Genomic DNA, 12,468 nt, shown 5'->3' with positions numbered 1-12,468 from the left:
CATACACAAAAGATTCTATAACTTGTTCATCTCACTTAAAAACCAAAAACATATTTATATTTAAACATATACATATGTATATAATACTAGCTGTTAAGTTTGAAACTTGAATGTATAGACCCATAACAATACTAACAAATTATGCGAGGTCTTGACTTGTAACATTTTTTCTACCCCTCTCGATATTCATCTTACTATATTAATAAGTTTTCAATAAGACTATGTTTTTGCAAAAAAATATCTTGAATTAAAGTTATTCACCTTACTAAATTACTAAACCTTTGCCTGAGACATAGTTGCTTGTAGTATGTAAAATGTCAAGAGTGGAATCTATTGAGAAACTGAAATCTCCAGCTTTTTTACGTCCATAACATTCTTTACCAATTTTAAAATTTATAGTAATTCAAATTAATTACAAGCATTTTAAACTTTATAGTAAAGCAAAATAGTAGTTGTTTATTATATTTTAATTATTTTATATATTTATACATTTAAGACGTTGTTTACGACGCTGAAAAACAGCGTCATAAACAACTGTATGGTAACCACAGAACAAAGAATATAATAGTATCTAACCAAAGTGTGCATAAAAAAAACGATAAGATATAGAGAGTAAAATATATGGTACCGTGAGAATATCATTAAATCGCTTTACTATAGGAAAGCTACAAAAATATTTTTAACCCTTTGCTGTGCTATTTATAAAAATATACCATTAAATTTCAGTGAATTCCCTTTTTAATTAATTTAAAATAAAAATCTATATATATTTAAAAAGTTATTAGAATATATTTTGCAGTTTTTTTGACTCAAGTGCAATTTACATTGATCAAAAATAATTTATAATAAAGTTAATTAGCTCTACGAACTAATTTTGAGTGTTCTCTAATCGCGTGCACGCTGATACATGTACGTTCATTAAGAAATTTTAGATTTTTGTAGCAACATTGATTAAAAAAAATTGTAGGAAATGTTACGCCTTTATTTTGATTTTTGCGCCTCTCTGGAGCTGGCGCCCCAGGCCTGTGCAGCCTGCCCTGGTTACCTCTGAGCGAATATGAGCTTTTCCCTTATTTTAAAATGAACCTATATACAATCGAGTCCATACCCTACTCCCATATGACATGGATTGTTTTTTCCTTCTTAACAGACAGGCGATCAAAACTGCTCTGAAAAAAATTCAAAACAACTTCGGTCAATCTCTAGAAATAAATTATTAGTTAATTATTATTAAATTAACACAACTTTCAGTTATGTTGATCACCACAACCACCTTTGGAATTTTCGCCTGACTTGGATTAATTTCGCATAGTTTTGCAGTTATGAGGTCGAATGCGCTCCGTGAGTCAGTGGTGTTTGTTGTGGAGACGTTTTGAGGTCTTTGTTCGGAGCTAACTCGGTGATTAAATCATTAAAAACAAAACTAAACAAACTTTCACATGAGTCATTTACTCTCGTGTGTACAACCGGGTTTAGCGTATTCCACGGTTATTTTCGTACTATGCAGCGATCCTGTGGTTTTGAAACGTTTACAAACTTTGAAACTTTTATAAGAAATATACAATAAATGTATATATGAAATGTACACAAACATTTATTTTATTAAAATGTTGTACTTCGCTTTAATTCAAAGTGACCAGATTTCAAAAGCTTTAGTGGTATGTCAAAAAAAACTTTAATATATGCTACTACCATAGTCTCACAAATATGTGTTAAATAAAACTCAATAATAATGGCAACGCCAGAATTTTGCAACTAACTTTTTATCGCTAAAATACATATTAAAGACATATTCAGCCCCGCTACTCGCATTTTTGACGATTAGAATAATGGAAATGGAATGCAATTGAATATCGGAAAGATAGGTCACACAAAATAATGAATCCCTGAAACTCTCTAAAAAGAAATCGTTCTGTATTTTGGGACAATTTTAGAAAGGCATTCTAAAGCTAAATTATCTCAGTTGCTATTGTGTTCGTTAAAAATCGATAAACACGTTTTTATAAATGGAATTTTGTGGGGGAGAAAGTATGGAAGAGAATGAATTTTGCTTCTTTTCCATCAGATAAAGTATTGTATACATTATATTTATTCAAGCTAATGAGTCCAATTATGTTATTCGCGCAGTGAGGATTTTTCTCCTAAAGCGATAATATACTTACAAAAATTAATGTTTATGAAATGTAGAAAATAAGAATGCTTAAATATTATTGGTAAATAAAATTAGCTAACTTTGAACCCAATCAATCATTTATTATCTCTCGTGATTAACTTCATGCGTCAAATATGAATATGCGTGCTTATTATATTCATTAAAATATAGACTTTTACAAAAGCTATAAAATATTCTTAGAACGATTGATCTGTACATACAATATCTGAAAAATGTGAATTCCTTGGAACATATTTTCATGTTAACCATTAAATATTTATCATTATTCTGGGTAGAGTTTACATCATATGTATTAAATAGAATGAAATGTATTCATATTAACATATTCTCATCTAAAAATTACACTAATTTTACTGAGCTTACTAGATAACAACCAGTGGCGTCATTGAAACAGCTGCATATAAATAATAACTATCATGCCATAAAACGCTGGCCATTGATCAATGGTTTATATTACTTTGATGCTCTTCGAGGAAGTTTCAAAAAATTAAAACTACCATAATTAACCTGTGTGTAGTAAAAGCAAAGCATGCTTAAAGCAAATTACTAATTTACAAAACTATAATAAAACTTGCACTCTCATATTATCTCAGATAGCGATTAACATGAATAAATAATAATTTAATAAAACTCAATCCTAATAAAATATTTCCTTAAGAATTGCATCAAATGTTCCATGGTTTATATAATACTAAACTTATCTAAAGCCAAGACTAGAAAATCAATAACCAAACACTTCAATAACTTATAAAGTTATAAAACGAGGACTAATTAAATCGTTTTTTTTATCATCAACTGAGACACTACATTTACTTCTTTTTCTCTTTTTTTCTAATGGCTTTTGCAAATAAAATTGACAAAATAATAAAAAAAAAATAATAGTAATGTCACTAATTAAAGATAAAATATTTTTAATAGTATATCTACAATATATATTTATATATTTACATATATAAAAAAATAAACAATCAGTTTGTATCAATTATTATATTTTATATTGACTTAAATTATACACATACATCATATTCGCACTGTAAAAAATACGTAGACTTACAAAAAAATACTATTTAATTATTGAACACAAATACTATAAAAAAATAAGATATAACCTAGAAGTGTCTTTCATAACTCTCTCTGCGTTATTTTACTTACTGCTAGCGTTAATAAAAATATATTATGATTTATCCTATTATTTATAAGTTGTAAGTTGACAATAGAAAATGTATACAAAATTAACAGCGGTATCTTTCAAATATTGCATTAAATTACAAGAGGAACACCTTTTTAAAAAAGTTTTTGTCCCATACACACTTTCAAAGCATCATTTTTAATGCCAAGGAACTTGATTTGGATTTGCGATCGTGCCGAGTTTGCAGTAACGAATCGATGACGCCGGCAATGATGCGACGGGAATCCCACTCGTCATCTGAAGCTCTCGGTTCGTATTTCCGCCTTCCCCGCGGATAGTAGCGACACAGACCCACTGACGCTGATATTGCACTGTAATTATTAACATCACATTTATAATTATATCAATAGTAATGAACTAAATATCTATAAACCAATAAACTCACTTTTCCATAATCGAACAGTAGCATCGTCGCCTGAAGATGCCAATATTGTACCGGTAACATTCCAACTTACGCGCCACGCTGGGGAATTGTGTAGATCCAAATTTGCAACAATTTCAGAAATATATCTACCTCCGCCTTCCCTGAATCGTTTAATTTTATATAAAGTAACGAAACAATAAATTTATATTTATAATATGATATATAACACTTACGGCAAAGGTTTGAGTGATACAATTCGGACTTGGTTTGAAGCTATAGCTAGCAAATGGTAAGATCGTCCCAGATTTGGTGCAAAGGCGATATCATGCACAGGATCATTAGCTGCTGGCCAAGATCCGGTAGGTTCCATTCGAGTCCAGCGCCTCGCCGTTTCACTATATTCCAGTAAAGTTAAGCGACTGGAATCTTCGCTTCCAGCGGCAAGCATTGGTGGATGAGCTCTGTGAATAACATAGTAGAATGGGTAAGTTATATATGGTGTACAGATATAAAGTTTTTATAGCAAATTTTATACCACCTGCACAATAGACCAGTGGTATAGTTGACGACTAATACCCGAAAGACCTAGGTTCGAAACTTATATGAACCTTTGTATTATTAATTTCTATCGTGTCTGGGAGATCTGAATTATTGATTATTACATAATCATAATTCCGATGATCATTACAGATTTTTCTAAGTTTTCCTAATTTCACAGATGAATATTGTGATGATTAATTCAAATCGAGCTAGGTCGTACGTATTAGATATAATTTTTTTTAAATTAAACGAAAAGATGTAATCATCGATCCAAGTGAATATATTCAAATAATATCAAAACACGCCACAGTATCCAAATTGGTAATAGAAATAACTGCATTGGACTGGAAAAGTGTGTCAAGACGTACTAATAAATACGCAGTCTTGGCGTTTCGGATTAAGAAATACAAAAAGAGTAACTTGAACAAAAACTATAATAAAATTTTGATACGTGGAGAATACACATACAGTAGACAATGAAAACAATTTTCCGCTGACAAAACGTGGAAAGCATTTGAATCAGATAAAACCCATTCGGCTTCCGCAAATTAACAACGTAATGAAAGAAAAAATTGACAGCGTCAAGAAATTATTATCAAAGCATTATGGAGAGAACTGAAAAAGTATTTTAGAATTATAATACACCCATACCTCGCTATACGGCCGCTCTTTATACGGCCTTTCGCTATAACGGCCCTCTTCAATTAAGGCACGTTTTCGATTAACGGCCTAAAATGTTTCGCTATAACGGAAAAAAAACTTTTTTTCGATGTCGATTTTTTAAAAAATTTAAAAATAGATTTAATTTGCATAATTTTAAAATGAAAGGTGAAGCAGCTAGCGCTGATGAGGCCGCATCTAAGGAATATCCCAACATTTTAAAGGGAATTATTGAAAGAGGTGGTTATAAACCTGAACAAGTGTTTAACGTAGACGAAACAGGGCTTTATTGGAAGCGAATGCCTGATTGCACGTACATTTCAAAAACCGAAAAATCTGCGCCTGGTTATAAGGTGTCTAAAGAACGATTAACTTTGCTACTTGGTGCAAATGCCGCGGGTGATTTTAAGCTAAAACCACTTTTAATATATTTGTCCGAAAATCCAAGGCCTCTTAAATGACTAAGTAAAAATCAATTACCCGTCATATGGAGATCCAACAAGAAAGCTTGGATGACTAAAGCTACTTTAGAGGATTGGTTCAAAAATCGCTTTTGCACAACTTAAGCAACAAGGCTTTGCTAATTTTGGATTATGCACCAGGGCATCCTACTAATTTATCCGAACTATCTAAAGATGTCATGATTGAGTACCTACCGAAAAATACAACAGCTCTGATCCAACCAATGGATCAGGGTGCAATAGCCACTTTTAAGGCATATTACCTACGCCAAACTTTCCGACAACTTATAAGGGAAACCGATGGTAAATTTTCAATTAAAACATTTTGGAAAAACTATAACATCAAGGATGCTGTTGACAGCATCAGTGAATCATGGAAGGAATTAAAATTAACAACAATGAACCATGTTTGGAAAAAATATGGCCAGAATGTGTAAAAAGTACTGATGCAGAAGTTAATTGCCTTCCTGAAATTAGGCAAAACATTTTGGATCTAGCACATGATCTCGGCTTTGAAGGTTTGAACGAACGTGATGTGCTTGATCTACTTGAAGCTCATAGGGAACCCCTTTCATATAAGGAACTCATTCAATTGCAAGCAGAACCGGCATTTGATGAAGAGACAGAGCCTGTTGTATTCAAACAGCTAACATCAAAAAAATTGTCAAAAGCTTTTTCCTATTTCGAACAAGGAATAAACATCTTCCTTAAAAACGATCCTGACGTCGAACGTGGCGCTAAAGTTTCTCGAGGAATTAATTCAGCCATTAGCTGTTATTAATCACTGAAGAACGAAAGAGACAAAAAGGCAAGACAAACAACGTTGGACAATTTTTTTAAGCCAGGCCCATCCTTACCAGCGAAAAATGAGAACAACAGTGATCTGTAGGTTACCATTTCTTCATCGTCTTCAGATTAGTCATTTTAAAAAAAATTATGTATGTATTCATACACATATTTTATGTAACATGAAGTTGTTTCATTTTTGTTTATGGATTATTGTTGGTTTTTGGGGTCTGTTATTATTTTATGTACAAATGTATGTACTTGTTATGTATGTATTTTTGATTTAAATGAAATGCATTTTAAATGATAAACCATGTTACATATTTAACAAATTTGGAACCGATCCCATTGAATTTGTATGAATTTGTATTAGAATAATTGATTCGTTATACGGCTTTTCGCTTTGCGGCCAAGTTTCGTGGAACGTATCTAGGCCGTAAAGCGAGGTATGGGTGTACTACAAAAATGTTACTTCAACTGTTATTTTAAACAATACAGAAGATGATACTAATTGAAACGTGAATGCAGGGCCGGCCCTAGGTTATTGTGCGCCCCCGGCAAAAACTAAATTTGCGCCCCCCCCCATATTAATACTTTATTAACTCATTACGTGAGCGCAAAAATAATTCAAATTAAATTAATTTAATATTATATTTGACACCATATTTTTTTGCGATTGTGGGTATTTTAAGAATTTGTAGTTTTATTTTCGTCGCGATTTTTTACGCGTGAAATAATCTAAAGAGTGCACAGTAGTGTATACAAAAAAATAATATCAGATTATATTTTTTAACAATATTGTTTGATAATTTTAAGTAAATATTGCGCCTTTATTTGGTATCACGGCGCCCCACAAGATCTAGCGCCCCAGGCGATCGCCTGTACTGCCTGCCCCTCGGGCCGGCCCTGCGTGAATGAAGATTATATTTTGGAGGAATTTTATTAATATGTTTAATGTAATTAGTTATTTTGTTAGGTAGTATTTCTGTGTATATTTAAATTATATTTAATTCAATCAGATGTTTTGTAGCAACTTTAAATACAATATTTTTGTTTATTTTACATTATGTGTATTACTTTTTTTTCAAATAAATACTTTTATTATTTTGTTTCTCATCTAAATTTCTGACAGTCCTGTTTTCCATAAAATCACGTGTTAAAAAAAACGTTAAATTAGCAAACTAACTTATATCCTTATGATATTTTTCAATTTCGCTTATGCCCTCGCAAGTTTTTTTCAAAACTGATACATCTTTATGGTATAAATCAAAATTGCATAGCTCAGACACAAAAAGCTATTTTTGTCTTAAATGCAAAGAATAAACAATATAATATTTTTACTTTAGATTGTGTTAAGTATTATTAACAGTAATAAATAATTATCTTCGTGGTATTAAAAATAAATAAATGAAAATAGGAAAATCTTGAATATAATATGACACTTATTAGTGTAATGTCATTGATTGTTAACCAGGACTACTAAAGAGAAGTTAATAAGAAGGTAATAATATTATTGAATTTTCATATTTTAGATATATTTATTAATAATTTTATTCTAAAAATATGATTTTTTAATTTTTAATAGGAATTACTTGTTTTCAATTTTACTCGAGAAGTCTATCTACTTAGTACTAAAAAAATTATGAGTGCAGAGGATTAAACTTATAAGACTTATTAATTTCAAAATATAATCGTATGGATAGTGAATTCTCTGAAGCGTATACACCTTTTTATAATTTTTCACTTTGCCAGTTACTATAGCTAGTATAAAATGTACATTGAGCCAATTAAAATTAATAAGGAAGAGATTATAAAAGAAATTCAATTAATCAATTGAGCAGGAAGAAGCGAAAAAATTTCATTTCAAGTGATTGCAGAATTTGTAAACATAGAGGCGAGGAAGGACATTTAAAACCTGTAAGTTTATTCATTTCATTTATGTAACAAAAATAAGTAACTTTTACATGCGGGCCAAATTTTTCTAATTACGCTACTGTTAAAGTTGTAAATATTTGAATATCTTAAAAGCGTTGCTTCACGCCAAGTGACAGCTTTCATATTGTTTACCAAAGATTAACTTCCGATATCTAGAGCATTAAATTTAAAACACAAACCTAGATAAGGAAGGATTCCAAGATATACATGTGAGAGACGTTTTTGTAGGTATTTCATGCTGTAAAGTCCATTGTGCAAGATTCATTACGTCCAAAGCTTCGTATATTCTGAAAGCAAATAGATTTTTAAAACATGTATAATAGGTGAATATGTTATGATTAGATATACCTTATAATTCCATCAGATGCGCACATAGCTATAAGTAATCCCAAAGTTTTAGGTCCGAATTTAATATCAGTAACGGAAGCTCTAGTATCCAATACGAGACTGGTTTTTTTCAACCATTGTTTAGTACCCGGTTCGCCGCTACCATTGATTTCGCCTATCATCAGTAATTAATTAACAAGCATTTCGTAATGTATATGAAATTGTATTACATACATGATTCTTCCCATATAGCGGCACTTCTATCAAACGAACAAGTAGCTAACACTTGACCAAACTCTGGATGGGCCCACGTCACTTTCCAAATGGAGCCGCTGTGAGCCACCCAGCTGGCCGTCGGCTTCCAAACACCGTCAAGGTCTTTATCCCATACCTATGCGCATTAAAACGTTGAGAAATGATGTGATATTAGAGTACATTTCGTAAACACGATTGTAAACAAACGTGTGTTTACTGTGAAAGATTGAGGTTATGTCGCAACCCACGCCCGAAGGTTTGCGTCGCGGTTGATTGAAAATAAGAGCTGACGGTGGATCTACCTTGACCATTTGATCGCTGGAGCAAGTGGCCATGCGTTCTCCGTAGAAGTTGTAGGCCACGTCGTGCACCAGGTCGCGGTGCTCCACGGGCAGGGCCTGCGCTTCCAACATTTTTAATTGCGACGCTAGTCTGCTCCGCGCCTCAAAAACGCTACACGTGAAAACTATGAACTGTCAAAATGCACCAAACGACTATTTTGGACGCTTACCGCCAAACATTATATTCAAACTAAACACTAACGACATTTATTTCGGCCATAAACTATGTTTTAATTTTTACATTAAATTGTAATTATTGAAAATAATTTACCTAATTAATGAAACTGTTATATATTTTAACCCTGCTACGGTAAAAATTTGTTTCAATAAAATTTATTATTTTTTGTGGGGTAATACTGAACAGAATACGCTTAATACCTATAACCAGAAATGGTGATAAAAAATTAAGCATAGACTTAAGTATTATAAATCATTAAAATAATTTAATAATACCTATTTGGTTAATTTTTCTATAATGTGCAATTCTTTATTAACCCTTTAAACGCCAAACTAGTTTATATTATTATTCTCTGTACGCCGCTGCTTTCCACCGTTATTAATTTGATTTAAAACCATGAATTTTTAACAAAATCATATGAAAAAAACGCAAAAATTTATTTTATACTCAATTAATTCGGTTTTAATACCTAAGACAATTAAAAAATAAAATACTAAAAATGTAAAATTCGAAAAATGCATTTTTCGGATATTCCAACCCTAGAAAGGTATGACTTCGCAGCCAGAAAAACGCAGTTGAAAGCTAGTAAGAATTTTATCTAGTTTATATTACATATTGCGAGTTATTATGATGGGCAGATCATTATTCTCCGTGCGGTGCTGGAGAAGCTGGCGGAGGGATGATGTCAGTGAAAGATCCTTAGAGTTCTGTTTGATGTGGCAGCGACAGTATAACGGAGGTTGATCCCTCTCTGCTGTGGTACTCGTATGGTGGACTCCCTCTCAGGATGTGAGCGCTTCTGTCAGTATCTGCCAGTGTCTGCTACCTCTTCATTGAAGACCAGCTTTTAGTATTCAGGGCTGCAAAGCTTGCTACCGAATCACGATTATGCAGCGATCAACCAACCAATAGTTGTATTCGCTTCTTAAAACAACTATATATGTATACGCTAAAATTTTATTCATAATATTTTGCCAAAATAAAATTATAAAATAGTTAGTAAGGACTGCTACAAAAACAGTTGATTTACCATAGCAGCAGCAACAAAACAGATAATAACAGCAACATAAATATTTTTCCCTCAAAAGTTTTTCGTTCATTAAATAAATGTCAAATAATATAACTTCACCTTAAAATATACATTCACCATAATATTTATACATCGCATATAAATAAATAGTGATAAGTTTGTAATTTTACATATTACTACGTATGGAAGAATTGAAATCATATAATTTTACTAGCACATTCCTGATAAATTATATTTTCATTGGTAAAAAATATTTATATCTACAGGTGAAAATGTATTTTGATATGATTTTAGAAAAATGAAATATTTTTAAAAATATTTTAGGGAGAGATTCGAGACTGCATTTTTACACTTTTTGCGGGATAACATGAGAATATTTGGTTAAAAATAAGTAACGTCATTCCAGTTTCTTCCAGGGGGAAAGGCAAATGTTGGCCAATTAGTGGTCGCTTTTTTAATAGTTCGAATTCACTAAAATTCGTAGTTCCTTGAATGACATCTATTTTTCTGGCCAAATTCTTGGAGGGCAAGGCAAATGCTCCACCTGCCTCCGTCCAAATAACGTCCTTGCAAAAAAGTTTCAGCTTTCTTCAATTTTTTAATATCAGCATCCCTTTTATATTTCTTCTTACGGTTCCATGAGCGTTTGTCTTGAGTTTGTGTAAATTACGAAACAGAATCGGACTTGTATAAAAATTTTATATGTACAACATGTGATCAAGCTGAAGATATGGCTATATATTTATTTCATAGATATTTCCAGATTTTCCAAGTTTTGTAATATCTGTAACATCCATCGTAGCTCCTGAATAGACAATAAAATCCAAAACATATCCAGTTTTATAGACACAGATGATAATAATTTTTATTCTAAGTCGACTAGCTTTGGGAGGTATATATTGACGAATGCATTATCTTCCTTTGTATAGTACCAGACTTTCGTCGATGCACAAATTTTGGTTGGAAATAAGTTAATTTTTAATTTTTTTTTCGCAATTTTGGAATTGATCATTATTGTTGAGAAAATGGAGCATACGGAAAATAATTTGAAATCTATTTCTCGACATTGTGTCTGAGTAAACAGTAGAATGAAGCAAGAAATCTTTTGACCAATGTTCTTCTATTTTATTTTTGGAATTCCTCGACATAAGTAAAATGGGTGCAAAAAAAGTGTTGCAATTGTTGTTGTTACATTCGTTGATATTTATGTCTGGCCATTTTTTTATACGCTTTGACAATCAAGTATTTTTAGTTGCATATACATACTGCCGATTTATTTCCTCGACGATTTTTGTAACTAAATCCGGAAAATTGAACGTTTTGAAAAAAATCAACTTCCACATTTGGATTTCCACCAGATACGATTTTGTCAAAATTATGCTTGCGGGGTTCATAATGATCAGTTTCCCATTGAAATACTTCTTGTATTTCATCTTGGCTTTAGATTGAGGCTCATGACACAAGTGGACAGAAATAATATAAAAATGATTCACTTTCACTCTTACTATCATAGTCTGATTCATGTGTGTAAGTTTTCTTCAAATTTTTTTCTGAAATAAATAAATTTATATCAAATACAAAAAAAATCACAATGAGCATGTTATCACATGGAAAACACTATGGAAAGACACGAAAGAAGTATTTTTGTCAAAAAAACAAAATAATTACATCCTGAGACAATTTACAGGAAGAGTTATGGCCTTATTTGGCTAATGCTCATGAAAGGCACATAAAAAATAAACATATGTATTTTTTATGACTGATGGATCATATATAAATTTGACACGCTTCTCTATGTGCAGTCTGCTCACACTTACCGATATTCAGTTATTTTCTTCTCACTTTGACTTACTATGCCAATCGAGTCACATTTACAATAATATTATGGCAGCCCTGATGACATCTGTTCACTGTATTTGAAATAAAACGAGGATGGTTCAACACACTGGTATTCTAAAAATAACATTTTACTCTATAGATCTCTGGCGTTTGTGTGCCCGCACCCATTTGGCGTCTGAACGGTAATAATAATTTGAGATTAAAGCTAGTTCATATTTTGTTCAATCAAAGGGAATAATTTTTGAGAGACTGTCAAGCAAAGCAATACAAGTGGTGTTTCCATTTATATCATATTTATGCAAAAAGGGATTTTCTATAAAATTATATATAGCTAATACAATCGAGTTTACTTTTTATTTATTTCATAAATAAACTTTTCCAATTATTTGT

General features: G+C 31.6%; 1 protein-coding gene across 1 annotated transcript; it reads right to left on the bottom strand.

Annotated features, from left to right (window-relative positions):
* Nucleotides 1-3,145: 3,145 nt before the first annotated feature.
* On the bottom strand, nucleotides 3,146-9,359 carry LOC148226195 (nucleoporin SEH1-like). Its single transcript, XM_088204070.1, has 7 exons — nucleotides 8,993-9,359; nucleotides 8,670-8,826; nucleotides 8,457-8,610; nucleotides 8,288-8,395; nucleotides 3,960-4,187; nucleotides 3,748-3,887; nucleotides 3,146-3,673 (listed from the first exon to the last, which is right to left on the bottom strand). Exons 1-7 carry the CDS (start codon nucleotides 9,101-9,103, stop codon nucleotides 3,501-3,503), a joined length of 1,071 nt encoding a protein of 356 aa, XP_088060196.1. The 5' UTR covers nucleotides 9,104-9,359; the 3' UTR covers nucleotides 3,146-3,500.
* Between the last annotated feature and the right edge of the window lie 3,109 nt (nucleotides 9,360-12,468).

The sequence above is a fragment of the Plectrocnemia conspersa genome, unplaced genomic scaffold (assembly GCF_051122295.1).
Source record: "Plectrocnemia conspersa isolate PC_06_02 unplaced genomic scaffold, ASM5112229v1 ptg000014l, whole genome shotgun sequence".
Lineage (NCBI taxonomy): Eukaryota > Metazoa > Arthropoda > Insecta > Trichoptera > Polycentropodidae > Plectrocnemia > Plectrocnemia conspersa.
The sequence above is the reverse complement of the archived record's forward strand: the minus strand, read 5'-3'. Positions and strand labels throughout refer to the sequence as shown.